This window comes from Phyllostomus hastatus, unplaced genomic scaffold, assembly GCF_019186645.2.
Source record: "Phyllostomus hastatus isolate PE091 unplaced genomic scaffold, TTU_PhHast_1.1 phas_contig_58, whole genome shotgun sequence".
In the NCBI taxonomy this organism is placed as follows: domain Eukaryota; kingdom Metazoa; phylum Chordata; class Mammalia; order Chiroptera; family Phyllostomidae; genus Phyllostomus; species Phyllostomus hastatus.
In genome coordinates this window covers 41,708,023-41,733,247 of record NW_025333916.1, presented here as the reverse complement: position 1 = coordinate 41,733,247, position 25,225 = coordinate 41,708,023, and the positions used below count along the sequence as shown (strand labels likewise).

The 25,225-nt window shown below is 39.4% G+C and overlaps 1 protein-coding gene across 1 annotated transcript in view; it reads left to right on the top strand.

Moving 5' to 3' along the window:
• DNAH5 (dynein axonemal heavy chain 5) overlaps positions 1-25,225 on the top strand; it is a 196,427-nt gene that overhangs the window by 40,014 nt on the left and 131,188 nt on the right. The window contains 12 exon segments of the mRNA XM_045847800.1: positions 909-1,054; positions 6,570-6,735; positions 7,438-7,674; positions 9,921-10,111; positions 10,199-10,286; positions 13,157-13,290; positions 16,995-17,196; positions 17,980-18,215; positions 20,725-20,943; positions 22,474-22,536; positions 22,935-23,173; positions 23,882-24,122. Of these exon segments, the coding sequence (XP_045703756.1) occupies positions 909-1,054; positions 6,570-6,735; positions 7,438-7,674; positions 9,921-10,111; positions 10,199-10,286; positions 13,157-13,290; positions 16,995-17,196; positions 17,980-18,215; positions 20,725-20,943; positions 22,474-22,536; positions 22,935-23,173; positions 23,882-24,122 (2,162 nt within the window).

The window sequence follows — 25,225 nt, the reverse complement described above, 5'->3', positions numbered from 1 at the left end:
TTTTACTGAGCACACACATGTTTAAATAAAAGTGTTGGCTCTCTTTTAGTAATGGGTAAGCAGAACTATTACCAGGCAGAACTATTTGGTGTCTTGAGTAGACTCTTTAATAATTAACTTAGAAATGATTGGAACTTTTAGGGCTTCTTTAGGAAGTAAAGGTATTTATTTAAGGAAATGTTTACATCTCTGGTATATCACAAGTACATAGCATGGATTTTTCTGCATTCAATTTTAACTGCATTTCCTAGAAGAAAGTAGTATCAGTAAAAAAAAAGGGTTAACTGTGTGAAAAGAGTTGAAAAATATATTTACTTCATAGATGGCAATTCATTAACCATCATTTCTACTTTGGAAATTAATTTGTTGATTTCCATCAGAATTGGCCTTTCTGTCCATCACACTTAGTGTTCAGTATTTCAATATTACTTTGCCACAATTTAAAAAAAATGTACCTTATGATAGTTACAGTAAAAGAAACATTGGAGGAATTGCACTTTGGTAGGATCTGTGGAATACCCCCTGTGGAACGGGCACTGGGCTAAGCGTCGGAGATGCGAGGAATGGCAAGTATGCATTCCAGAGGAGACTGTGTGGTATGGAGGTGGCAATGGAATGGTGCTCAGACGAGAGGGCTGCGGGAGTATGTGCAGGTCACAGGACACCTCCTTGGGGAGATGCATTTGTGCCCAGTCTTCCCATCTGAGTCGGAATAAGGCAGGCTGAGAAAACGGGGAACTGGGCAAAGAAGGAATAGGCTGAGAAAACCAAGTGTGAAACTGTGGAATGGAGTGACTTTATCCTGGTTTTACTGCTGCAGTTTAATCAAGTGTTGATTTAAAAGCAATAACAACAACAGCAATAACGAAATGCTTAATCTTTTTTATTCACTTCTGTTTTTTCCACAGAGGATCTGGAGTTGCTGGTGGACAGGGTCAATGACCTGATCGAGTTCCGCATCGACGCCGTTCTGGAAGGAATGAGCAGCACGCCGCTCTGTCAGCTCCCCCAGGAGGAGCCGCTTGCCTGCGAGGAGTTTCTCCAAATGACAAAGGTTGTTAGAATATTAATGTTTTCATTTATTGTAAACATTTTGTGACTCACTTTTCTGTAGAGGGCATTTTTTGAAGGATAAATTACATTTTTTTCTCTACCTGTGATTGGTCAGGGATGGATGTAATTCAGACATGGAGTCCTCTGAAAATAATTTGCAAATGAAGAGAAATGAAGGTCGGCAGTCACTTAGACACGAGGAAGAAATCGTTTCAGATCGGTACGACGGAAATGACTGTAGAGCACATTTGTCATTTTTTCTTTATTTGTTTGAAGAATAGAGCTATTTAGGTGAAGAGTGTTTAGTAAACTAGGGTTAATTAATCAAACAATTGTTTTAAACAGCTTCTGGACAGAATTTCTTCCTTTTACTCTTCTGTAGAGCAGTGTTTCCCAAAGTGGTGTTCCACAGCACACGGTTCTGGAGCCACTGCCGGGAAACCTGGGAAAGGTGGAGTTGGTGTCCAAATTGCCGAGGGTGCACTGTGCCTTGCCCTGCCCTTACAGATTCTTTACATATTAATATATTAAATGAGGCCTTCATTTTGATTAATCATGGACCTGAATAGTCTGAACTAAGAAGCAAAGCCTACATGCATTCAGATAGTTTTTAAAGCCTTTTTGTGTAAGCAGGCCTTCCTGTCATTAGCAGTGTTGAACCAAAAGTACTGTTCAGGTTTTGCATATAAAATTGAATCCACATCTATACAGTTCCCTTGCTAACATCCACCCTTGATCGTCAAGGAACATGTATAAAGGACACATGGACAAAGCCAAAGTGGGTAGGATCGAGGGTGGGAAGTGGGGGTGGATGGGCGAGGGGCTGTAGAGGGGAGAAAATGGACACAACCATAGTTGAAAAACAATGAAATAAAACAATAAAAAAAATCCACCCTTGAATTTCCACAGAATACTCCATGCATCTTGTAGTAAACTTAACATTGTTTACCTGAATGTTATTGGTTTCTTATTTGTACAAACTTTATACATTTGTTTTTGATTTTTTAGAATTTTAAGAACTCTGAACCTATGAATTTTATACTTAGTTCAACATTCCCTCATTTTCGGGGAATATCATAATAAAAATAATTAAGTTGGAAGATAAGGCCTTCAGAAAGTCTCCTGGAAAAGAGCCCATTTAGCGTTCTTTAACCCAGTCTTCCTCAGATGCATTTGCCAACAGGACACTTCCTCCCTGGCACACAGGTTAAGATCCTGGCAGTGGTGGTCCGTGAAGTGCCCCCTTAGGAATGTCACTTTCATGTCATTTACAGTGTCCCTGATGGGCATCCTGATGATCAGAACATCATTAAAATCAATGACGATTTTAACATGGTACATCAGGAATGTCCAAAATTATCCCCACTGGAAGGGCTCATGGAACTCAGAGTCCAGTTGCACTCAGGGCTAAGGCCTGTGACCATGCCACAGAAAGAATGCATGATCATGCTGTAACGGAAGGGACAGGCGTTCGGAGGAATGCACGTTCAGGCTTCCTTGTGTTTTCTCCCTTTCATGAGAGCCACACAGAGCTCACTCTCCCCCCAGCAATAAAAATGCAGCAACATGTATGCAGTGTGTCTGCCCAGGGAAGCCCATTAGAGACTCAGTTCCAAGGTTATTATTGGGTTTGGTCACATAGGCACCTCTGCCTAAACATGGACCCAAAGTGCAGAATCCCAGAAGGAAGGCAGATGGTTAGCACCAACCACACTGTTTGCACAAGCAGCCTAGGGACAGTGAGCCCCTCCTGTCATTAGGGCACACTGTTTGGTGTACTGCCTATTTATGTGCCTCCTAAGAAGGTTGTGATCCCTGCTATCCATATAGATTTCAAACTTTTTTTCTGTCACTTAACATTTCTTCACAAAGTATTTTTCATGTTGCTATATGGCTCTCATAGCTACCATTTTAACAGTGCTTTCAGAATATTCTGTTGAGTTGATGGATTTGAATGTACTTGCTAGTTCCTTGTTACTGGACATTTATATGACTTCCAAAAGTTTTGATATTTTTGCAAGAGCTGCAATGAATATATTTAAATGCATCACACCCTTTTCCCCTTTAAAATGATTTCTACCTCTGAAGTAAGATTACCATATCAAAAAATGTAGCTTTATATAATGGCTCTTAATATTTGTAGCCAAATTGCTTTTCAAAAGAAGGGTATCGATTTACAATTTCTTCAGCAATGTGATAGTATCACTTGCACTATCTTCCAACAAACACTTTTTATTATAATTATAATGACATTTTATTATAACAAATAAATTGTATACTACTATATTTATTATAAAGAAATTATAAGTATAGTGTAATAAATTATAAAAATTAATTACATGTTATAATTTAAACATTTTAGTTTAAATAGCAAGATCATAGAACCTAATGTTAATTTGCATTTTTGATTACCAAAATAAATCACTACCAATATAAATGAATGATTGCCATTATAAAAGAATGATTTCCCTTGAATGTTTATTTTATTTATTTTTAAAAAAGAATTTAATTATTTATTTTTAGAGAGAGGGGAAGGGGGAAGAAAGAGAGGGAGAGAAACATCAATGCCTTTTGTGTGCCCCCTACTGGGGACATAGCCTGCAACACAGGCATGTGCCCTGACTGGGAATCGATCCAGCAACCATTTGGTTTGCAGGCTGGCACTCAATCCACTGAGCTGCAATAGCCAGGGCTGAATTTGTTTATTTTTTATAAGTCATTTATTCTTTCAATTATTTTTGTGGAACTCCTTTTATACAAACCACTGCTGGAGGCACAGCAATGAACAAAGCAGATGAAACCCCTGCCTTCATGGAGCCTACTTTCAAGTGGAGGATACAGGAAAATGTACCAAAAAGCCAACAAACAAACAACATGTCAGGCTAGTTCAGTGGAGAAAAATTAAGAGGGTAAGGGGGAAAAGGGGATTACCTGACAAAGAGCTGTGATTTTATGTCAGGGATGATCTGTGATTATAGACGGGAGTGAGCAAACCAGGGGAAGAACATTCCGGGAAGAGGGAGCAGCAAGTGCAAAGGCCCTGGGGCAATTGCTGTGGTAGCCAGAGGAAGATGTTGAGTTGAGGTTCACTGAGTGTGTTCTATGCTGAGGGAAAAAACCAGTAGGGAGGGAGAAAGGGAATGGTTGGTAAGCATGGTTTCTGGGAAAACAGCAACTCTGGTTTATAACTCAGGTTGTGAGATTATTTTAAGTAGAAGGAAGAAACATTGCATTAACTGAAGAAAGGAGGAAAAGGGGCTAATGATGGAGCCTGTTGTCTTCTGGGTGAAGTCATGGTGTCAGGGAGTTGGGTGAATCCCCATGTCATGGCCTCCATTTGATTTGTGCTGTAGAAATCAAGGTCACTAGCTGAGTATGATGGGAGAAGATAGTCTAAAGATTTGAGAATACTTGAGGACACAGAAATTGTGGGGCCTGCTAGAGGAATGTGGTAGGAGTCATGTAGATTGATTCCTGGGAGGCACTGGCAGCCAGACTGAGTTTGGGGACCATGACTTCCCAGTGCCAACCATCTGCATTGCCATGACCTGTGCAGGTGGAGAAGTAGACCACCTGGTTCACTGGGGTTGGACTTCTCCTGCGTGGGACAGCAGAAGGCTGACAGAGTGATGGAGTAGGGGATACTGGCAAAGAAATGATTGAAGTGAAAAAGAAAATGTCATTAGGAGAAAGTGTGTGGAGTCAGAGGATTTAAGATGCAGGTATTAAAAAGTATTAGTGATCTCTCAGAGAACAAGGAGCTAATTTATATGGAATGAGATGAACAAGCTTGCAAACAGAGATCTGGTGGTTATATATGATTTGCTACCTGATAATAATTACAAGCACTTCCTGAATGTGTACTTTGTGCCAGGCACTGTTCTTAATATTTTACATATATTATTGAATACTTCCCAACCTAATGTAGGTTCTACTCTTATCACCATTTTATGGATTGGAGAATTGAGGCACAGAAGGATTTCCTAGAATCACGTAGAGCTAGGATTTGAACCCAGGTAGTTTGGTGCCAGAGTCGATACTTGTCATTAGGCGGTGTTAGCTCTCTTCCATCCTTTGCTCTACCTCTGTCCGGCCTCTTTCTTGTCACTGTCTCTGCCTCTTTTTCATAATTATCTCTGGACGAGGGATGAAAATTGGCAATTGGGTGAAGTTCTGAGTTGAGAGTGAAGTTTATACTTTATTTGATGCTAAAAATAGTTTAATAGTTTCAGGACACATTAGAATGTTCCTATGTTAATAAATAAAAGTGCCATGTGTCCTGTAGTGGTGGAGTGGAGGTGAAGGTCATGAGTGATGAGGAGGTAAGTGAACTGTGAGGCTGATGTTTGGAGTGGATGGTCCACAAGCACATTAGAGGGTCTCCAGATAAATAATGGTGGGATTTGGAATGGAGCTGGGTTTGGTGACCAACTGACAGTCTGTTGCTTCATGGGCTTATTTTCCAATGAGGTGGTAAATCCCTGACTGTCTGCGTTATCACATCATCTGGCCCTGTCTAGTTGTTTGTCTGTCTGTCTGTCTGTCTATCTATCTATCTATCTATCTATCTATCTATCTATCTATCTTCTATCATAATGTCATCCTACAGAATTGATATTAGTTTATTAGTTAAATAGTAAACTAATGATACTAGTTTATACTTGTTAAATTACATTCTTGAGGAATGTGTAATCTAGTTGGAGGGGGAGGGGAATATCTGAGGTTGGTTAGGGTTGACTGCTCCTTGTTGGCAAAGATGGGGAGGAAGGGAAGCCTGGGTAGAGCAGGTTTACATAAAATGAAGGAAACTTCATGGACAGAGAGAGGCTGCTGATGGCTTTTGGAGTTATTTCCTCCACTGCTGGGGAAATAATTGTAATTTTGGTTTACCCATGCTGCTCCAGTTCGTTCCCTTGACTTTTTAAAGAAAGCTTTATTGAATTTATTAGGGTGACAGTGGTTAATAAAATTATATAGGTTTCAAGTGTACAATTCTATAATACATCATCCGTATATTGTATTGTATGTCCTCCATCCAAAGTCAAGTCTCTTTCTGTCACCATTTATCCCCCCTTTACCCTCTCCTCTTTCCCCTAACTCCCCTATGCCCCTGGCAATCACTGTACTGCTGTCTGTGTCTATGAGGGTTTTTTTTTTTTTTTTTTGCTTAATCCCTTCACCTTTTTCACTCAGTTTCCCAACCCTCCTCCCCTCTAACAGCTGCCAGTTTGTTCTCTGTGTCTATGAGTCTGTTTCTATTCTGTTTATTTTGTTCATTAGATTCCACATATAAGTGAAATCATGTAGTACTTGTCTTCCTTGGACAAGCTGCTTTCCTTGTCTTTAACATGTTCCCTTATAGGATGCCTGGTCGTGGTTAGTGTGAGGGGTGTGGCCGGGCATGGCTGGGGGCCCAAATCTCATTTGGAGGCTGAGTCTGTGGCATTTACCACCCTTACTGATGTGCTCTCAAGAGCTAGATAAACAAATATGACATTGTGCTAATGTTTTCATAGGACCTTTGTGTAAATGGTGCACAGATACTACACTTTAAAAGCTCATTGGTGGAGGAAGCAGTCAATGAGCTAATAAATATGCTGCTAGATGTGGAAGTTCCATCTAAAGAAGAAAACGAGAAGGCATTCAGTGTGAATGGTGCTGATTCCAAAAATGAAAATTCAGGTAAGAGATGGGATAGTGGAGAGATGCTGTTTTTCTAGGATATCACTGACAACTAAAATTTAATTTTCTGTGTAGCAATTAATTTCACACTTCTGTAAACACCCTTCCAATTTTATAAGGATATTTATAAATCTAAATTATGATTCTGAGTATATAGTAATGCCTCTATGTCATTAATTACATTATTCTTTGTTAAACTCTACAAACACATACTTTGCATTGGCCCTTGTTGGCTCTCTTTGTACTTGAGTGTTTTTTCACCTTCTCAGTAGAGTGGGATGGATTATGGACTGGGGTTTCTGTTGCAGTACATCCACACTGGAGCGAATGTACTGTGGGAGAGATAAGGACATGGACAGCTATTCCCCTGAGGTTTTCTGGATGTTGGTGGAAGAGAGAGTCCCAGGCCCCAGGCCCCGGGGGCCCAGTCTTGCTTTTCAGTCTTAGCTCCTGCCTCTCCTCCTGTTTCCTCACACTGAGGAGGAGAGGCCTCCGTCAGTCCACCTGGTGACCTGATTTCCATTTCTAATCCTTTGATGGCTTCACTTTCTAAGAAGTGTGACATTTAACTGTTACCAAATTTGCATGTAATTTATCTTAATTTTTTTCTCTTTAATTGCAATAGATGGTTCACTCTCTCCCTCTCCCTTCACCTCTCTCTCTTCGTCTCTTTTGCTCTCAATCTTTCTCATTTTTTAACAGCAAAAAGAGAAGTAAATTCTGACTCCTTAACATCTTCCTTTAATGCTGGGTCAGGCCCCCTGCCTGTGGTGACAATCGCGAGAAAGAAGAAAGAGACTGAGATGTTAGAGGAGGAAGCCCGAGAGTTGCTGTCTCATTTCAATCACCAAAACATGGATGCTCTTCTGAAAGTTACAAGGAATGCACTAGAGGCCATTCGCAGAAGAATTCATTCATCCAACACAATTAATTTCCGGGGTAATAATCCCACAGAATTTGCCCACTGGCTGGCCACACATAGTGGCTGGTTGAGCACGTGTATGTTCCTGTTAAAATTAAATAGTTAAAAAGCCCACCATTTATCGAGTGCCTTCTTATAAGTTTATACATTGTGAACTTTGATTACCCCAACAATTCTATGAAGTAGATATTATCACTGCTCTTGTCTTAAAACGGAGAACACGGAGAATAGGGAAGTTGAGTAACTTGCTTAAGGCTACTTAGCTTTTGACGATAACATACTAGTCAGCATTACTTTTAATCTTTTTTATAATAAGGTGAAAACATGCAAAATGAGTTAGTGAAAGTAAAAACACATACTTTAAAAGAAGATATATGGAAAGATAATTTTCGTTGTTAAATTGTTAGGTGATTAGCCAGTCTTTTAAAGTGAGAGTGATCTTATTAATGCCTTGCTGTTCAAAGCACAAACACTTTTTATTAATTTTGTGTCACTCTAGCATCTTCCAGCCAGTTTCCTCATTCTCAGTACAGTCGTCTCTTCCTCAGCGCAATACAGAGACAGGTGCTGCGTTTCTCAGAAATCCATCCAGTCTAGAGACAATCTGAAATTAAATTTTAAATTGAAAACAGTAAAAAAGTAATTAATTAACATGGGAAAATAATAGGATAATAAAGCCTTTTTATTTATTTTGAAAATTGACATTTAAGGGAAAGCCTCTTTAATATTTAATTGACAGTGAATGACTGACAGGTGTATACACTGAAGGAATGTTTTGATTGGTGACATGGTTCATTATGTTTTGTTTAGCTCAGAACGGAAGACAGTTCTCTATTAGAACTTATCAAATGTTGGGTGATATGCTGAATATGAAGTCACATTTCTTTCCCAACTTTATATATTACAGGTATTACTAACTATGTATGTATGGGGTCCGGCAGAAGTAAGGCCTGCTTGAGTGGTTGGTAGGCTGATAATATGGGTGTAATAATGTATAGTTTTAATTTGAACATTTCACCTAAAATGTCATACAGTGTGCTTGAGTGTGATATTGTTATTTTACAGAATTACATGCTTGTGATTTTTTAATAAAATATTTTGTAATAAAAAGGGGTGTTATTTGTGCCAGACCCTATATATAAAGTTATACACACACACGATTTTCTGTATTTCTGTGTCTTTAAAATCTTCTTGGATATACATGGTTAGTTATACTTTATTTCTTCTCCACTTTTTGTTTCATTAAAGAAAGCATTTTATTTTCCATTTAAATAACTTGTTCACAGTACATTATTTTACATAAATGGCAGTAATTTTTTAAAATCTCCATTTGAAAGGCCTTGTATCTGAGTCTGAGGTGATAAGACAATATGAATATGAGTATAAAAACTGCAAAATGTTTAGTCTACAGCTTCTAGAGTTGGCTTCGGAAATCCCCTCTCTAAGGCTGCTGGGCCAGTTACGTTAAATATTAAAAATAACATTAAATAGACCTTCCTGGGCTTCTGCTAGTTGTAACATCAGACCCAGGAACCTAATCAAATGAAAAGGCTCAAAGGCCCTGGCAACTCTATCTGTCAATCACCCAGCCCGTAGGACCTCAGCAAGGCGAGCTTCTTGCAAGTTCCTAATGTGGCATCTTGTCAGTGATGCCACCTAAAAAAAAATACAGGGTTTTAGTTGCATTGACAACCAGAATAAGTCTGGTTTTAAAGCTCTGCTTTTAAAGGTGAATTTCCTGGAAGTGGAAGGTGCCATCAGGAAGCCTGGAGCAGTAATAAGCCACAAGTTTGGATTATATACACTGTGGCAGGAAAGGAATGTGTTTTATTTGAAATTTCAAAGTGGTTATTTGTTCTAACTTTGGCTTGATTTGATAGTTATTCTTGTTCTTAATTCTCTGCTTATTTTTTTTTTTTTACATTTAACTTATTTGTTGGCATCCTGCTTTTGGGACAGTGTCATTTGCAATATTTCAGATAAGAGTTTACGTAATTCAGCTGATCCCACAAAGTGGGTGCCCATGGAGTGAGAGCCAACAAACTGTGACAACAGAAAAGGGCTTGGTCTCTACTGAGGTGCTCTGTTACATGGAGCTAAACTAGATTCTCCAACAGTTTCCATTCACTCATTCAGCAAATATTTGTCTGATTACACACCTGTTATGTATTGTTCTAGGTGCTTTAATTTTTCTGGCTAATGATGAAATAAATCCTGCTTTAAGTTAACGAGATTACATTTTCTCTGTTTTGCATTAACTCAGATAGTAACAGTGCATCTCGGGTGAGGCCGAACAGTCGACCCATTTTCCGGGCAGACGTCACTCTGGCCATTCCCAACATCATCATGGTTCCTGCCCTGGAGGATGTACAGCAAGTGCTGAACAAAGCTGTGGAGTGCATCGTCAACGTCACCAAGGGGGTTAGACAGTGGAATGGTGAGCTCTTGTCCAAGGTGGGTGTGCAAGGAAGAAATCACTTCATATGCAAGCTGCTTCTTTTACACATGGGACTAACCAAAAAATATCCTTTTATGTTGTAGAAAAAGATGCATGAAAGAAAAATGGTTGCTTTGCAGAATAATGAAGACAGTGATTCTGAGGTTGAAATGGGAGAAAATGAACCTCAAGGTAAATGTTCTTTTTAACTAGTCACTTAAACCAGTATTTACTGAGCTGAAAAGCATGTTTCCCCCATGCAATTCTCAAATCATATTAGATTGGAATACTAGTCTGTGAGCCAATTTTAAGTGTGTAAGATATAAAGATCCATGTATTTTAATATCACCCGTTGTAAACAGCTTACCTCGAGTGGCTATCCCACAGTTTTGGGTGCATCATTGATTTCTGGTCCAATGTGATGATGAGAACCGGGGGACAAGATGGGTTTAATTTCTCAGTTTAAAGAGATACTTGTCATCATCACAATGAATATTTCCTGGTACCAAAGAGACATTTTTGACCCGTTATGTGTCCTGTTTTGCTGACATACTATGATGTGTGTACATGCTGTACATCCCATGGTTTTCCTTTGTGTCCTGTAAAATTAGGGGACACAGGACATGCAAGTTGCTGATTATATTGAATGCTGCCTTTAGTTCTGTGAGCTTGTTTTAAAGCAGCCTGGCAGGCAGCAGACCCCATCTATTTCTGAGTTACTGCTTGTGTCCCCTGAGATGATGAACCAACTAGCCATGGGGAAGAAACTGAAGCAAGTTCCTCCTTAAAACAATCTGTTACTGAGGAGGATAAGGCAGCTTAAAACATACCCTGAGCAGTGTGACACAGTTAGTTGGGTGTTGGCCCCCAAAGCAAAAAGTTGCGGGTTTGATTCCTGGTCAGGGCACATGGCTGAGTTGTGGCCTGAGAAGCAAGTGATTGATGTTTCTCTCACACATCACACCTCTATGTTTCTCTCCCTCTCTTTCTGCCTGCCTTCCCCTCTCCCTAAGAATAAATAAATAAAATCTTAAAAAAAAGACAGCTCAAAACAACTTCACCCACAACTTACAATATTATTTATTTATTTTAGCTAAAAAGCATGTTATCATTTGTGTTAATCTCAATTTTTTATTATATAGAAACATTGCTTTACTTCCTAGAATAATTTAAAATTCAAAATTTTCTAAACTCAAAATTTTCTCAATTATGAATTATATTTTAAATTGAGAAAAATGTTTAATGAAAAATTATATATATATTTTTGTCATGACAAAGACAGTTAAAATAAATAAGTAAATAAGCAACATCTTTTTCAAACCATAGTTTTGAGATATAGCTAACATAACAAAATTGACCCTTTAAAGCATATCATTCAGTGGTTTTTAGTATGTTCACAACCATCACTGCTGTTTATTTTTAGAATATTTTCATCACCCCAAACAGAAGCCCTGCACCCATTAGCAGTCACTCCCCATGCCCCTGCACCCCAGCTGTGGCACCACTAATCTACTTTCTGTCTCTGTGAAATTGCCTATTTTGGACATTTCATATAAATAGAATCATATAATATGTGGTCTTTTGTGACTGGCTGCTTTCACTTAGCATGACTTACTTTTCAAGATTAATCCATATTGCAGCCTTTATCAGTTCTGTATTTCTTTTTGTTGACAAATACTATTCCATTTTATGGATATATTACATTTTATTCACCCATTCATCTGCTGATGGGTATTTGGGTCATTTCCATTTTTTAGCTGTTAGAATAATCCTGCTATGAACATTCATGTACACATTTTTTTTGTGTGTGGACTTTTGTTTCCATTTCTCTAGGGTATATGCGTCTGAGTGGAATTGCTGTCACATGTCCACTAAGTCACATGGTTTCTGTTGGCTGCTTTTGTTCCTCTGTGTAAGCGCTACTTTCCTGTTTCTTTGCCTGTCTCACAACTTAAACTTTTGTGGAAAATTTGATTTTTAAAGAAGGTAATTTGGCAGCTCTGAGAATCTGATTCTCTTCTCCTCCCAACCTCCAGACTTTTGTTGCTGTTACTGTTTGTTTCTTCATTGACTTTCCTGGACTGATCCTATAAAATGTGTCTTTCCTGGGGTATGTACTATTGTAATCACTGCTTGATTAGCTGAGTGGTCAACTAATGATTGCACAGAGACTTCCTTTAATGCTTTGAATCAGAAGCCTTCCACCCTTGCCTGGGGACACTGCATGTTGGAGCACTATGCATTGAGCACCCTGAGAGCTCAGTAAGTTTTAACACTGCCTTAATCTTTATTCACTGATTGTGCAAAGCTTGAAGTTCCACCAGAGCTAAAAGAATGGGGGCATTTTTAGGTCTTCCCTGGGCATGTGCCTAGCTCTGTACACATGTGTGGCCTTCTTGAGCTCCAGGAATATGTCAGGGCTCTACAGTGCCCTCTGTGGACATTTCATTCCCCAGATCTCTAACTTTTTGGTCAACCTCTTGTTTGCCCCAACTGGTAGCATTGCCACAGGCAGCTGTAAAGTTAAACAGTTGCTGCTGATTATATTTGACAAACGCCTTGGAGATAGGTATTTTATTTTTCACTTACTGAGTTTTGAGTGAGGTGAAATAAACTCTTTCAGTTGGGCTTTTCCAGGGAGTGTCCAGACAGGTCAAATAGTGACAACTTTATTGGGTTTCCTGAGAAGCTCCACACCCAGTCCGGTCCCTCTGGTGACTGCAGGGCTGTGATTTTGAATCACAGTGTTTGCAAGGCTGATGTCTTTTGAGGCTACTGCGTAGCCAGGGAGGGGGCAGTGGGCATAGAACTCCACAAAACTCACTGTTGTTACAAGATTTAGCCTTTTTCTTGACTAAACAAATGTTTGTTGGATTATTGCAAGCTTTGGTTAATTTTTAGAGTCCTGAAAAATTGATATTGACAATTTTTTCAATGTTTTTTTTCCTTTTATAAAGAGATTTTCAAAGGTCCTTACTTTACCATTATAGAAATCCCTCCTCTTTTTAAAGTATGTTCCCTATGCTGTTGATATAAACATTTTTGTCTTTTTCTGCTTTTAGATACTTTTGAGATAGCATCTGTAAACTTACCCATTCCTGTGCAAACCAGGAACTACTATAGGAATGTTTCTGACAACAAAGAGATTGTAAAATTAGTCTCTGTGCTTAGCACAATCATCAACTCCACCAAAAAGGTATGTCACAAAGATTTTTGGCCAGGGTCCTATGCTTCTTAACATGTACCTGTATGAAGCTGAACATCACAAGCTTATCCTACATGTAGCTGGGGTCTCAGCTACTGTGTCTTTAGTCAGTTGCTTATGGTACCTTGTATGTGCTCAGCAAATGTTTGTTTAAAGACTCATTCTAGATTGCAAGGTGAAAGAGAGAAATCATTACTATGTTTTTATATTGTGTTCTCTTTAGCGCCTTTAGCCTATTTATTTAGTTCAAATCTAATTTAAAATTTTTTGTGTGTCCCAAAGCACAAGTCTGACTGGTGTTATAGTTTACCTTCATAGAGTCAGTGATACTAGTGCATTTGAAATAGAATAAGATTTACAGTCAATTTTTCGTATTTGTGTAGTCAGGCAAATCTTAAAATATATCAGATGAAAATGTATGTATATTGCCATGTGGAAATCAGATAATACTGAGAAATAGAGAAAACATTAGTGTTTTCAGTGCAGAGTTGTACTGGATATGGGTGGAAATTTGGGTCAGTTTTTATTTCCAATCTGTTCTTTTACTTTCCCTTTTTTGTTTGGGAAAAATCTGTTCTTATGGTCAGAAAGACTCAAAACCCTGAAGTCAATTTCTATTTAAAAAATATCTATGTTCACATTGTCATTAAGATCTGTTGACTCTTTAATGTAGTTTTTAGTGTTGAGGAAATAGTTCCTATTCAATGAATACACCTTTTCTATTACTTAGTTTTGATGGAAAGAGTTTTATTTGTTTTGAAAGCATTTTGAAAGGCTACCATTGCTGTAACCATGTGGGAGAATATTAAATTTAATTTTAATGTGTTCCCAAGAGAACTGGGAGCTTTTGCTTTTGTGCACTTTCAATTTTCCTTTCTTAATATACGGAAGTTCCTGTATTTAATTTTCCCCTAGAGACAGTGTTCACACAATTCAATTTAACAAATATTCATGTAGTACTTAGTTTATCAAGCTCTATACTAAATGATAACGCTAAGTAGAGTATTCTATGATGATAATGACCATTCAGATATATTTTCCAATGTCTCATAATCTGGAAAATAGAATGAAATAAATCAATAATAAAGTCCATTCTTCCTCTTAACATAAGCAGCCTCTTCTATGAAAATCTCAGGGTAAGACGTAGCAATTGAAATTCACGTACTGCTGGCAACAAGTATACTTATCTCTTTGTCACTTTTATTGCATATGCTTTTTTTATTATGTGGAGGAAATGTACAGATATTAATCTTCCTTAAAGTAATAGGAAAGGTTGGCACCTAGAATAACTTGAAGGATGTTTTCCAGTTTGATAGGATGGGAAAATTGTTTCTGGAGGATATATGAGTGCTTGGTCATAAGTGCTAGACACGGCCAACCCGCCACAGCCATAGACCCTTCTGAATGCTTCTCTCTCAACCACACAAAATCCCAGGATCCAGCTCCTTTTCTCTTGCCATAGTTGATTGGATCAGAGTATAAACCTGACCTACATTCAGCACTTCCATAAGCTGTTCATCAACTTATAACATTGCCAGACTTAAAAAGATGAGCTAGCTAGATGAAGCAATCAAGATAACCTTGACAAAAATAAACAAGTAAGCAAAAAATAGCCCTACATATGTAGTTCATGTAACTTTTCCTTTAAGCCCTAGGTTATCTCCACTCTGAAAAGTTCCAATTTAATAAAGACTGACACTTCTAGATAAGAATAAATGAAAAGTCTAAAACAGGGTATATTTTAATATTATAAACTCTTAGATGTTGAAAGAGCACAGGATTCTGGAATTTCTACCAGTATCCAATGATCTTTGATAAGCTGTAATTCATTCTCCAAACCATCACACGTTTGTGAATGCCTGTCTGCTGTTGCTGTGCATTCTGGGCATTCTTGTTAACACTTCAGCCCTTGCCTTGGGAGCAGTTTCAGTTGGGACAGCAGTGACAGGCTTAGCTTTCTGCATTTTAATGGGTGAGAAGTCTCAACACCTGTTATACCTGTATCTCTGAGGGGCATTTTAGCTGCATATTGGGAGTTGCAGTGAAGCTACTTCTTGGTTTGGTGTGATTTACTTAATTTAATTGGACATTTAGAATGCTGTTCAAAATACTCTATTTTTTCAAATAATTGCATTTTAATTCTATTTCAATTTAAATTTTTTTCCTTAAGCAGATGTTACTCTGAAATTATAATGTAAGCCAATAGAAAAAATTGATTCCCGAGAGCTAGAAACATTATAAATGAGGAGACAGTTTTTTTTAATTCCTTGTAGATGATATGATTATCTACCAAGTAAATCTAAGAGGATAATATGAAAAAAAAGCCCAATAAGGGTTAGGTTAGTAGTCAGTTGAAAGATAATTATAGGCATTTCTGTTATAATGCAATTGATGTGTTCCTGAAAATTCTGTTTTGCAAATTTGCACATTTAATAAAATAGGGATTTTGAGAAAAGCAGGACTGAGGCACACACACAAAACTTAGGAAATTTCATCACCAGAGTAGCAAGAAAAACAATAACAATCATAGTAAAATGTTAACCTGTTTAATAACATCCTGAAAAGTATAGAACTGTACTATCAGAAAGAAAAAAACTTGGTAGAAGGTGGTATAAGAAACAATTGAAGCCACTTAGTTATGGAAATAAGGATAAAATATACAAAGATCAAGTTGGACTGTGACAACATTCTCAGAACAAAGTGATGAGTAAATTGGCCCAAAGGGAAGAAGAGGTGAAGGGTGTGTGGCCCAGAGGATTGTTCCCATCCGTGACCGGCTGCTCTAGCTGATGCAGAACACTGCGCTAGGGAACCTGGCATTTGATAAAGGGACCTGCACATTGCATTGTCCTCAATCCCTGGTTACCAACTGTGAGTGAGATAGTTCATCTTACAGAAGCAAACTTTTTAGCAAACAGGCCTGTTTTTGTAAAATCAGTTTTTAAAAATTATATGCCATCTATAGCCATTTATAAAAATAGTGGGAAATAGCATCACTGAGAAATACCTAGGAACATATGTACTAAGACTTATGTGGAGTCTCTATGGAGATTACTTTAGAATTTAACAAGGAATTAAACAAACAGATGGGAAGATTGAATATCATACAGATGTCAGTCCTCATTCAACGAATTTACATTTTATGTGGTTCAGTGCAGTGGGGTGTGATGCTGGATATTTTCTGTTTGCCCTTCCAGATACAATCTCCACTCCCTGACTTTAAGGAGCAAGTCAATAGATTTCCATTGAGAGTTTTAGTAGACTCTACCAGGGAGTGTCTTGGGGGAGAAATTGGGCTGGGGGAAAGAGAGTGACCTTAGGGTATTTTTTTTCTTTAGAGTATTCTCTGTGGCATGATTTTGAGCTGTGACTTTTGATCCAAGGTCCAGCTCCATTCAAGAGGGTCTTGTCCATAAGAGTCTTCGTAGACTCTTTTTTTCTACTTTCAAGAAACTGTCCCCCTCTTCTTTTGGCTAGGGATGGCTGCCATTTCACAGTTACTAGTCCTGGGTTACTGTTCACATTACTGTGCCATGGTCCCAGTTTTGTGACATTTCCAACCAATCATGCAGTTCACTAACTCAATATTTTAGTGAAACCAGGGGAACCATCAGCAATCGGCAAATATTCACTGTCAGCATGATGCCACTTCTGATTCTTCCATCTTAACACAAATAATCCTATTTGTATCCTAGGAAGTTATTACATCCATGGATTGCTTCAAATGCTACAATCACATTTGGCAAAAGGAGAAAGAAGAAACCATTATGACATTTATTATGAAAAACCCCCTGCTTCCTGAATTTGAATCCCAGATTATCTATTTCCAAAACCTAGAGCAGAAAATCGCTGCTGAGCCTGAATATATCTGTGTGGGTGCCATTGCTCTGTACACAGGTTGGTTTGTTTTCTCTCAGACAGACATAAAAATTCAACAGTATTGTTCTGCCTCTTCACCAACATTAGTATTCCAGGGAGTTGTAGCTGTCTTAAAGATTGACTTTCTTTTTATGGTCCTCAAGCTTTAAGACCAATTTGTGGACTTGTTTTTAATTCCCGTCTGCATAATTATTGATTGTGGACTACTTTGAACACTTTGCTGCTAAACCTTGAAAATAAATGCTAATTCAGAGAAAGAGGGTCTGTTATATTTGCAATAAAATTTTACCTTTTCTTTACTTTTTTAAGGATTTTATTTATTTTTAGAGAGAGAGGGGAAGGGAAGGAGAAAGAGAGGGAGAGAAACATCAATGTGTGGTTGCCTCTTACATGCCCCCTATTGGGGACCTGGCCTGCAACCCAGGCATGTGCCCTGACTGGGAATTGAAGTGGTGACCCTTTGGTTCACAGGCCGGCACTCAATCCACTGAGCCACACCAGCCAGGGCTACCTTTTCTTCAGTAAATAAGTGGAATGAACTTCAAGCTACATTCCAATGATTTTGATATGTACTTTTTTTTTTAGCATTTTTGAAGTGTGTTTTCAATCGCTGGAAAACAAACTTTATATAATAAATGAATATATCATGATAAAGAAAAATGAATTTTTTCCAGTTTGACTTTTCATGTGTTTAGAGAGCTATTCATATGCAAAATATTTATTGTTGGGGAAGAGTTGCACTGGGTCTTCTTATATTGGTTCAAGCTTTCCAAACTGAACTGTGGGCCCTTGGGTTTACAGCCGATTTGAAGTTCACCTTGACTGCTGAGACAAAGGCCTGGATGGTTGTCATTGGTCGTCACTGTAACAAAAAATACAGGAGTGAGATGGAAAATGTTTTTGCACTTATTGAAGAATTCAGTAAGAAACTGAATCGTCCAATTAAAGACCTAGATGACATTCGGATTGCTATGGCAGCACTGAAGGAAATCAGGGAGCAGCAAATTCCCATTGACTTTCAAGTAGGACCTATTGAGGTAACTGCTAATCATTTGCTCATGGTAGAATTATCTTGTGTTGGGCAAGATGAGCTGAAATACTGACCATGTGTGGACTAGAGGTACTGGATGCTGAACCTAAGAACAACGATTTCAGCAAAGATGGTATCTAACCTTTACAGGGTGCCTTTTGTGGGCCAGTATTAGACCCTTAGAGACAGAACCCGAGATGAGGATTTCTGGAAAAGTGATTTACTGATGAGTATTCACCAGAGGATGGTAGTGAGGGAAATAGGAAAGCATGAGGTCAGGTTCAGGGTTGAAAAGTGAGGATGTGATCTTAGCTGTAGATTGATTTCCACCTGGTCCCATGGGGGGCAGAGGAACATGAATTGTATCACACAATTTTTTTCCACCTCGAGGCAAGGGGACTGCTCTTTGTCCCCCTAAGTCTGTTGGTTATTGACCATAATCTCCCCATGAGGAGGCTCCCATTTAGCTGAGAAGAAATTCCTAGGAAGATGGTAGTGTGATCCCCACAGCCAACACTCCCAGCAGCTGGGGACACAGGACATGGATGGAGTGTTCATTCATGCATTAATTCTGTATTAACTCATTTAATCCTTCCCGCAACCTCCATTTTACATACAAGGAAACAGAGGGTCAATGAAGTTATGCAACTTGGTTAGTGTTGCACATTACTTTTGTTTTTATTATTGTACTATCTTTTCTAGATGAAAATGTTCTATTAGGAATGGACTACTATATTTATTCTTTTAAATGGCACATATACTTGTAGCATTGAAACAATTCCAGACATAAAAACAATGTCTTCTCCTCACACCATAGCTTGCATGTCTGGACTCATACTCTGATGCTCAGGATTGTACTCTAGTCTCACATTTTTTTTGGACCATCTTTGAATTTTTAGAAATTTCAAAATATGATGAACACGGTGCAGATGACTGCACATTTGAACTTCTGCTGTGGTTGGTCCGGGAGATCACATGGCCCACTGTGGTCTTCTTGGGAATGGAAAGAAACATCAAGGCAAAGAGTCCCTGTTCTGTGCAGGACCAGGGGAGTTGCTGGGGCGTGGAAAGGAGGCCCAGTGACTGACAACATGGCTTTCTCCACGTGAGAGTTAAGGCAAAACTATTAGTCAAGTAGTCAAGATCAAAATACAATCTTTGTTGATGCAGACACCGGCCCACTTTGTCTGCATCATTATGGATGAAGTGAGACATTCACACAAACTACCAAGTCCAGTGGAGGAAAAAGGACAGCATGGCTTTTCTCTCAAGGGGAGCAAAAGCCACAGCCTTCACCATGACAGGCCTTTATTTCTATCTCTGCACATTACAAGAAAGTCCTCATTTACTTTTCACAGGTTCGCTTTAGGTGGTTACCTTTTACAGAAAACTAAGGAGCCAATGCTGCTAATCACATCACAGAAGAGGGATATTTGCAAATGACAAGTGGTTGAACCGGTTACACTCATCCTTGCAAGGTTTAGCATGGATTTTAGAAAGTTACTTTGCAGTAAATGTTTGCCACTGGGGGCTGGACCCACACCACACAGGATGGTCTCCTACATTTGTTATGGATAGGACTTATTTGGGACGCATGATTTTGTGTATAACTCTCATATTCCCATTATACCCTCCACCTCTACTCTACGTACACACGTGGGCTTGTGAGTGCTGAATCCCAGAACTGGACCCACTCACCCACGGGAGGCAGCACTGGAAAGCTGCAGGCCTCTGGAGCCTGCGCCATTTTATTGGACGGGGCTGCCCATCAGAGGCATGCCTCCAAGGAGAAACAGGGAAGAGGTGGAGGGGCCCTGGCCTGCGTCTTCCCAAAGTAACAGTCTTTTCCCAAATCAACAATGAGATATCCATCCTACCTGTATGGGGAGGAGTAACGGTAGGAGAAGGGGCCAAAGATATTTAGGGAATTTTTTTCCCCTCATGAAAACCAACCCTTGCCTCATTTTAATGTTCTAGCCAAGAGGGTCATCCAGGATTTTGCATTCTGAGGGCAACAACGTGGCCCAGGCTGTGATTCAAGAACATCCTTGGTGTCTTACTATTGGAACCTCTTACCAGCAAGTGAAATATGAGACAGATACCTTTTATTTCTGTAATGATTTACAGTTTTCAAAATGCATTTTAAAATGATATCTTTTTTCTTATTTTCCTTTTTTAATTGTTGTTCAAGTACAGTTGTCTCTATTTCCCCCCACCACTCTCCCCACTCCAGCCATCCCCGCCTCCCACCCTGGATCCTACCCCCTTTTAAAGTTATATTTTTGAGGTTCACAAAAATCCTGTGAAGCAGCCAGGGAGTTTTCCCATTTTACAGATGAAGACCTGAGGTTCAGGGGCTCAGCCACTCACTTAAGCTTTTACAGTTTGCAATTTGAGTACCTCTCTGGGCAGGTCCTGATAATGCCAGTCTTTCCCATTCTAATGCTTTAATGAGTGACTGTGTGTAGATTTAAGCATCTGATGGAAAGGAATTAAATTTTTCTTCTTTTGTTTAGGAATCCTATGCGCTGCTTAACAAATACGGGCTTCTGGTAGCAAAGGAAGAGATGGATAAAGTCGATACCCTGCGTTATGCCTGGGAGAAGCTTCTAGCACGTGCCAGTGAAGTTCAGAATGAATTAGTCTCACTGCAGCCCAGTTTCAGGAAAGAGCTTATTAGTACTGTGGAAATCTTCCACCAAGACTGTCACCAGTTCTGTTTGGAGTATGATTTGGTATGACTCTAGCATTTTTTGTGTGTATTTTCAGGGAAGAGTGAATAGAGCATGCAAGTGTGTGTGTGCATGTGTATGTGTTACATGGGCTCCCACTTCTGGTACACTATGAATGAGCGACGTCCACACTGTCCTGTCCTCACTGGCCCTGCTCAGCCCCTGCAGACTGACGCCTACAGCTTCTTTTATGTTGTCAATCCGTCTCGTGTTTGGTCTTCCTTCTCTCCTGCTGCTTCCCATTTCCCCCAGCATTTTCCCCAGTCTTTTCCAAAGAACCCTGCCTTCTCGTGATGTGCCCAAGGCAGTTCAGCTTCAGTTTGTCATTTTGCCTCCAGTGATGTTTCAGACTCAATTTGCTCTAGGATGGATGCACTTGTTCATCTTTCTGGCACCCAGGGTGCCCACAGAGCTCTCTTTCAACACCGTTTTTCAAATGAATCAGTGTTTCTGACCAGCCTTCTTTACTGTCCCACTTTTGTGTCCACATGTAGTAAATGGGAATACAAGGGTGTGGATGCAAAATGTGGTTGTTGTTTAATGATTGTTTCAAATTTAATGAAATTCTATAGGAATGGGAATTTAATTTTCATAAAAGCAAAGCCATTTCCCTTTCACATTCTTTCCTCTTAAAGTTCATGCAGAATTATTCAGTAGGAAATGGGGAATTTAAACGTGCTATTTATATTACATCATTGGACTGTTACTGGAGTTGTTTGGTAGCTTTTGAAATTTGTGTAGACAAAAACTATTTACATACAGTTACAATGGTCCTCCTTCCCATGGCACTCATTAGTTCCACAAGTACTGCAGAGTGCCCCGTGTGTGCCAGGACCTGCCTTTGGGGCCAAAGACACAAGATGGACAAAGCAGATGGAGTCCATATTTTATCACATGTGTATGAGTTTTAATGCAGAACCTTCTGCTGGGAGTATGTTGTGTAGTGAGACCCATGATTATTATATACTACGGAAAGGCAGTAAGTAGAGCATAGGGTAAAATGCATTCCTATGAACTGGTAGCACACCAAACGACAAAGTTAATGAAGTTAGGGAATTTGCCTCATGCGCCAGCTTCATGGGTGCAGAAGCACAGTGACCCACATATTTAAGGTGTTCTAATGCAGGAAAACCTGACTGGAATGTTACCATTGTAGTTACTTTACAAATAGCTGCTAGAATGGTTAAATCTGTGAGATTTTTGGCATTAGTGCTTTAGTTCAAAAGCAGACATCATATATGCTTCTTATAGAGTAGTTACTAACCTTTGCCTTGATATCTAGGAAGTGAATAGCACCTATTTTTAATTTTCAAAATTTCTTGGCATATGGAAGTTGTGCCATTAACTGGAGTGAGGCTTGAAAATGTTCCCAAATGAGTTACTTCCCTGAGTCCTTTTAAAATGAAAAACTGGTTCTTATCATGTATATGACATGAATGAACACTAACTTTGATGTTCACATATTTTGAGCTCATGGAATTTGTATGCAGATGTGTTATTCTATTTTACAGTTATTTTAACTCTTTATTTCAGAATGGTCCAATGGCCAGTGGCTTGAAACCCCAGGAAGCCAGGGATAGGCTCATCATGTTTCAGGTAACCTTTCAGTGTCCATGACCTTCTACACAACTGAAACCTTAATGTGTTTTAAGCACATAATTTTCCCCCATGAACAAGACAGGCTTACTGTGGAATATGGTATGTGCTTACATTAAAAAAGTATGATTTGCAATGGTTACAATTAGAATTGGTTTCTGTGCAATTAATTACACTCAGTATTTTTCTCTTTAAAAAATTTTTTATTGTGTTTTTTTTTCCATTACCATTTAGTCCCTTTACACCCCCCCTCCTTGAAAATCACCACACTGTTGTCCATATATGTGCTCAGAGTTCATACATTGCTGATTTGCTGATTTGCCAGTTTTCTTTTTCCTTTGCATGTTTGTTCATGTATAAATTATTTTGGTAAGTTTTTCACTTGTGTTTTTTATTAGAATCAATTTGATAATATCTATCGGAAATACATCACCTATACTGGGGGAGAGGAGCTTTTTGGTCTGCCAGTTACCCAGTACCCTCAGCTTCTCGAAATAAAGAAGCAGCTGAATTTTCTCCAGAAAATATATACTCTGTACAACAGTGTTATAGAAACTGTAAATAGCTATCATGATATCCTGTGGTCAGAAGTGAATATTGAAAAAATCAACAATGAACTTTTAGAGTTCCAGAACAGGTGAGAAGTTAAATGTTTAACACACCCAGCGCTATTAAACCTCAACTGCTTTCTTATTTGATTGGCTGTCAAGTTCTCTTTTCACGCAGATGTTTTGCAAGCATGTTATGCTGCATTGCAGTTGTCTGTCTGACACCACCCTTGTCAAGTGCTATTTATTCATTACCCCGTGTGTGTACACAGGGAGACAGGCACATCCGTTAAGCTGGGATGAATCTTGTCTGGGGCTTTTCTACAGCTCAGTAGAGCCGATATCTATTTATATTGCACTTATCAAACACTCAAAAGTTAATGTTAAATGATTTTCTGGAATAAAAGTAAGAGCCCAATCATTTCTCTATGTCCTGTTTAATATTGAACCCAGAGATAATGGAGGGTCATTTGTTGTATTTTTTTTTTTGGTCCTCAGCCAGATACTTTCTCTGCTGAGCTTTGTATTTGGTAGAGAGTTTCAAGATGTGTTTGTAGAATTGAATTGAATCAAGAGGCACCTCTAGCCTTTAAAATAATGCCCTTTTATCTAGTTAGTTGTTTGGGAAGAGTAATTGTTATAAAAATGTACTAACAGGTATCATCTGACTCATGAGATTTAAAAATGTGATAGGTATTTACAATGAGTATTTTTGATAGAAATGCTGGCAGACAATCTTGGACTTGGACTTCTGGGCTCAGATTCAAATGAACTTTCTCAGTGCCTTCCCTTCACAGATGTCGGAAGCTGCCCCGGGCCTCGAAGGACTGGCAGGCCTTTCTGGACCTGAAGAAGACCATCGATGATTTCAGCGAGTGCTGCCCGCTGCTGGAGCGCATGGCCAACAAGGCCGTGGTGGAGAGGCACTGGGGAAGGATCGCTGCTCTCACTGGGCACCGTCTGGATGTGGGGAATGAAGCTTTTAAGCTAAGGAACATCATGGAGGCACCGCTTCTGAAATACAAAGAGGAGATAGAGGTACAGCTGAGAGACAGCATGCTGGGGTGGGGGGCTGGGAGGACCCATGGAATTCATCTGATAGTGTTCCTACATTGTGGAATGTTGCATCAGTATACCATGCCAGGACAATTAAAACTCTTTCCCCCCCCCGGCATCCAACTATTAATTCCTTAAGCAAATGTTTATGTGACAAGTTCTGTGCTAAGTGTTGTGGACATAAGGTTGCATCTCTGCATTCATAGTTCATCAGTTCATTTGCTTAATCTAATATTTATACAAAAAAGGCTATAGCTACAAGCTGTGGTGAGTACCACTGAAGGGGAAGTATTACGGCCTATGGAGTCACTGCAATAAAAGGGGCTTGACTTCTCTAGGGGGTGGGAGAAGAGTGATAAAGGTAGGACAGGGTAGGGTTCATGCACAGAACCGACTGTGTAAGGGGAGTGTGCTTGTGTGGTGGTGATGAAAGGCTTAGAAAATGCAAAAAAAAAGACAATGCCAGGCAGAGAGAAAAGCATGTGTGAAGGGTCTGAGGTGTTTGTGGGGGGCCATACGAAGGCCAGAGTGCCTGGGGTTGGGCTGGGGGAGAGAGGAGATTGCTGAGACGGGGAAGGTGTGGTGGGGCTGGAACAATTTATTGATTTTAGGCTTTGGAGGAATGAGGAGTCATCTGGAAGGCGTGTTTTGAGCAGCAGATGCCATGGTTAGATTTTCATGTTATAAAGTTCACTCTGGTAGCTGAGCAGAGAAAGGATTAGAGGAGGGCAAGGGGGATGATAGGAAAACCATTTGGGAAGTTGTAAGAATATCCAAGGCAAGAGACGATGGTGCGTTGGATGAGTGGGCAGTTAGTGACGCTGGAGAGGGGAGGAAAGATTAAAGAGATCTCTAGATTGTAAAACTGGGTGGAATTTGGTGCTGGAGGAAACACAGTAGGAGAAACCAGGGGGAGGGGCTAAGGATGGACCCTAGATTCACTGAGAAATCTAGATGGATGATGGGGGCTTATCACTGAGTTGGGAATATTAGAAGGGAATCAGGTTGAGTGACAAGGTACAAAGACTGTGAACTTGATTTTGGGCATGACTTTGATATTACACAAATTGTGTTTGGAGTTCCCT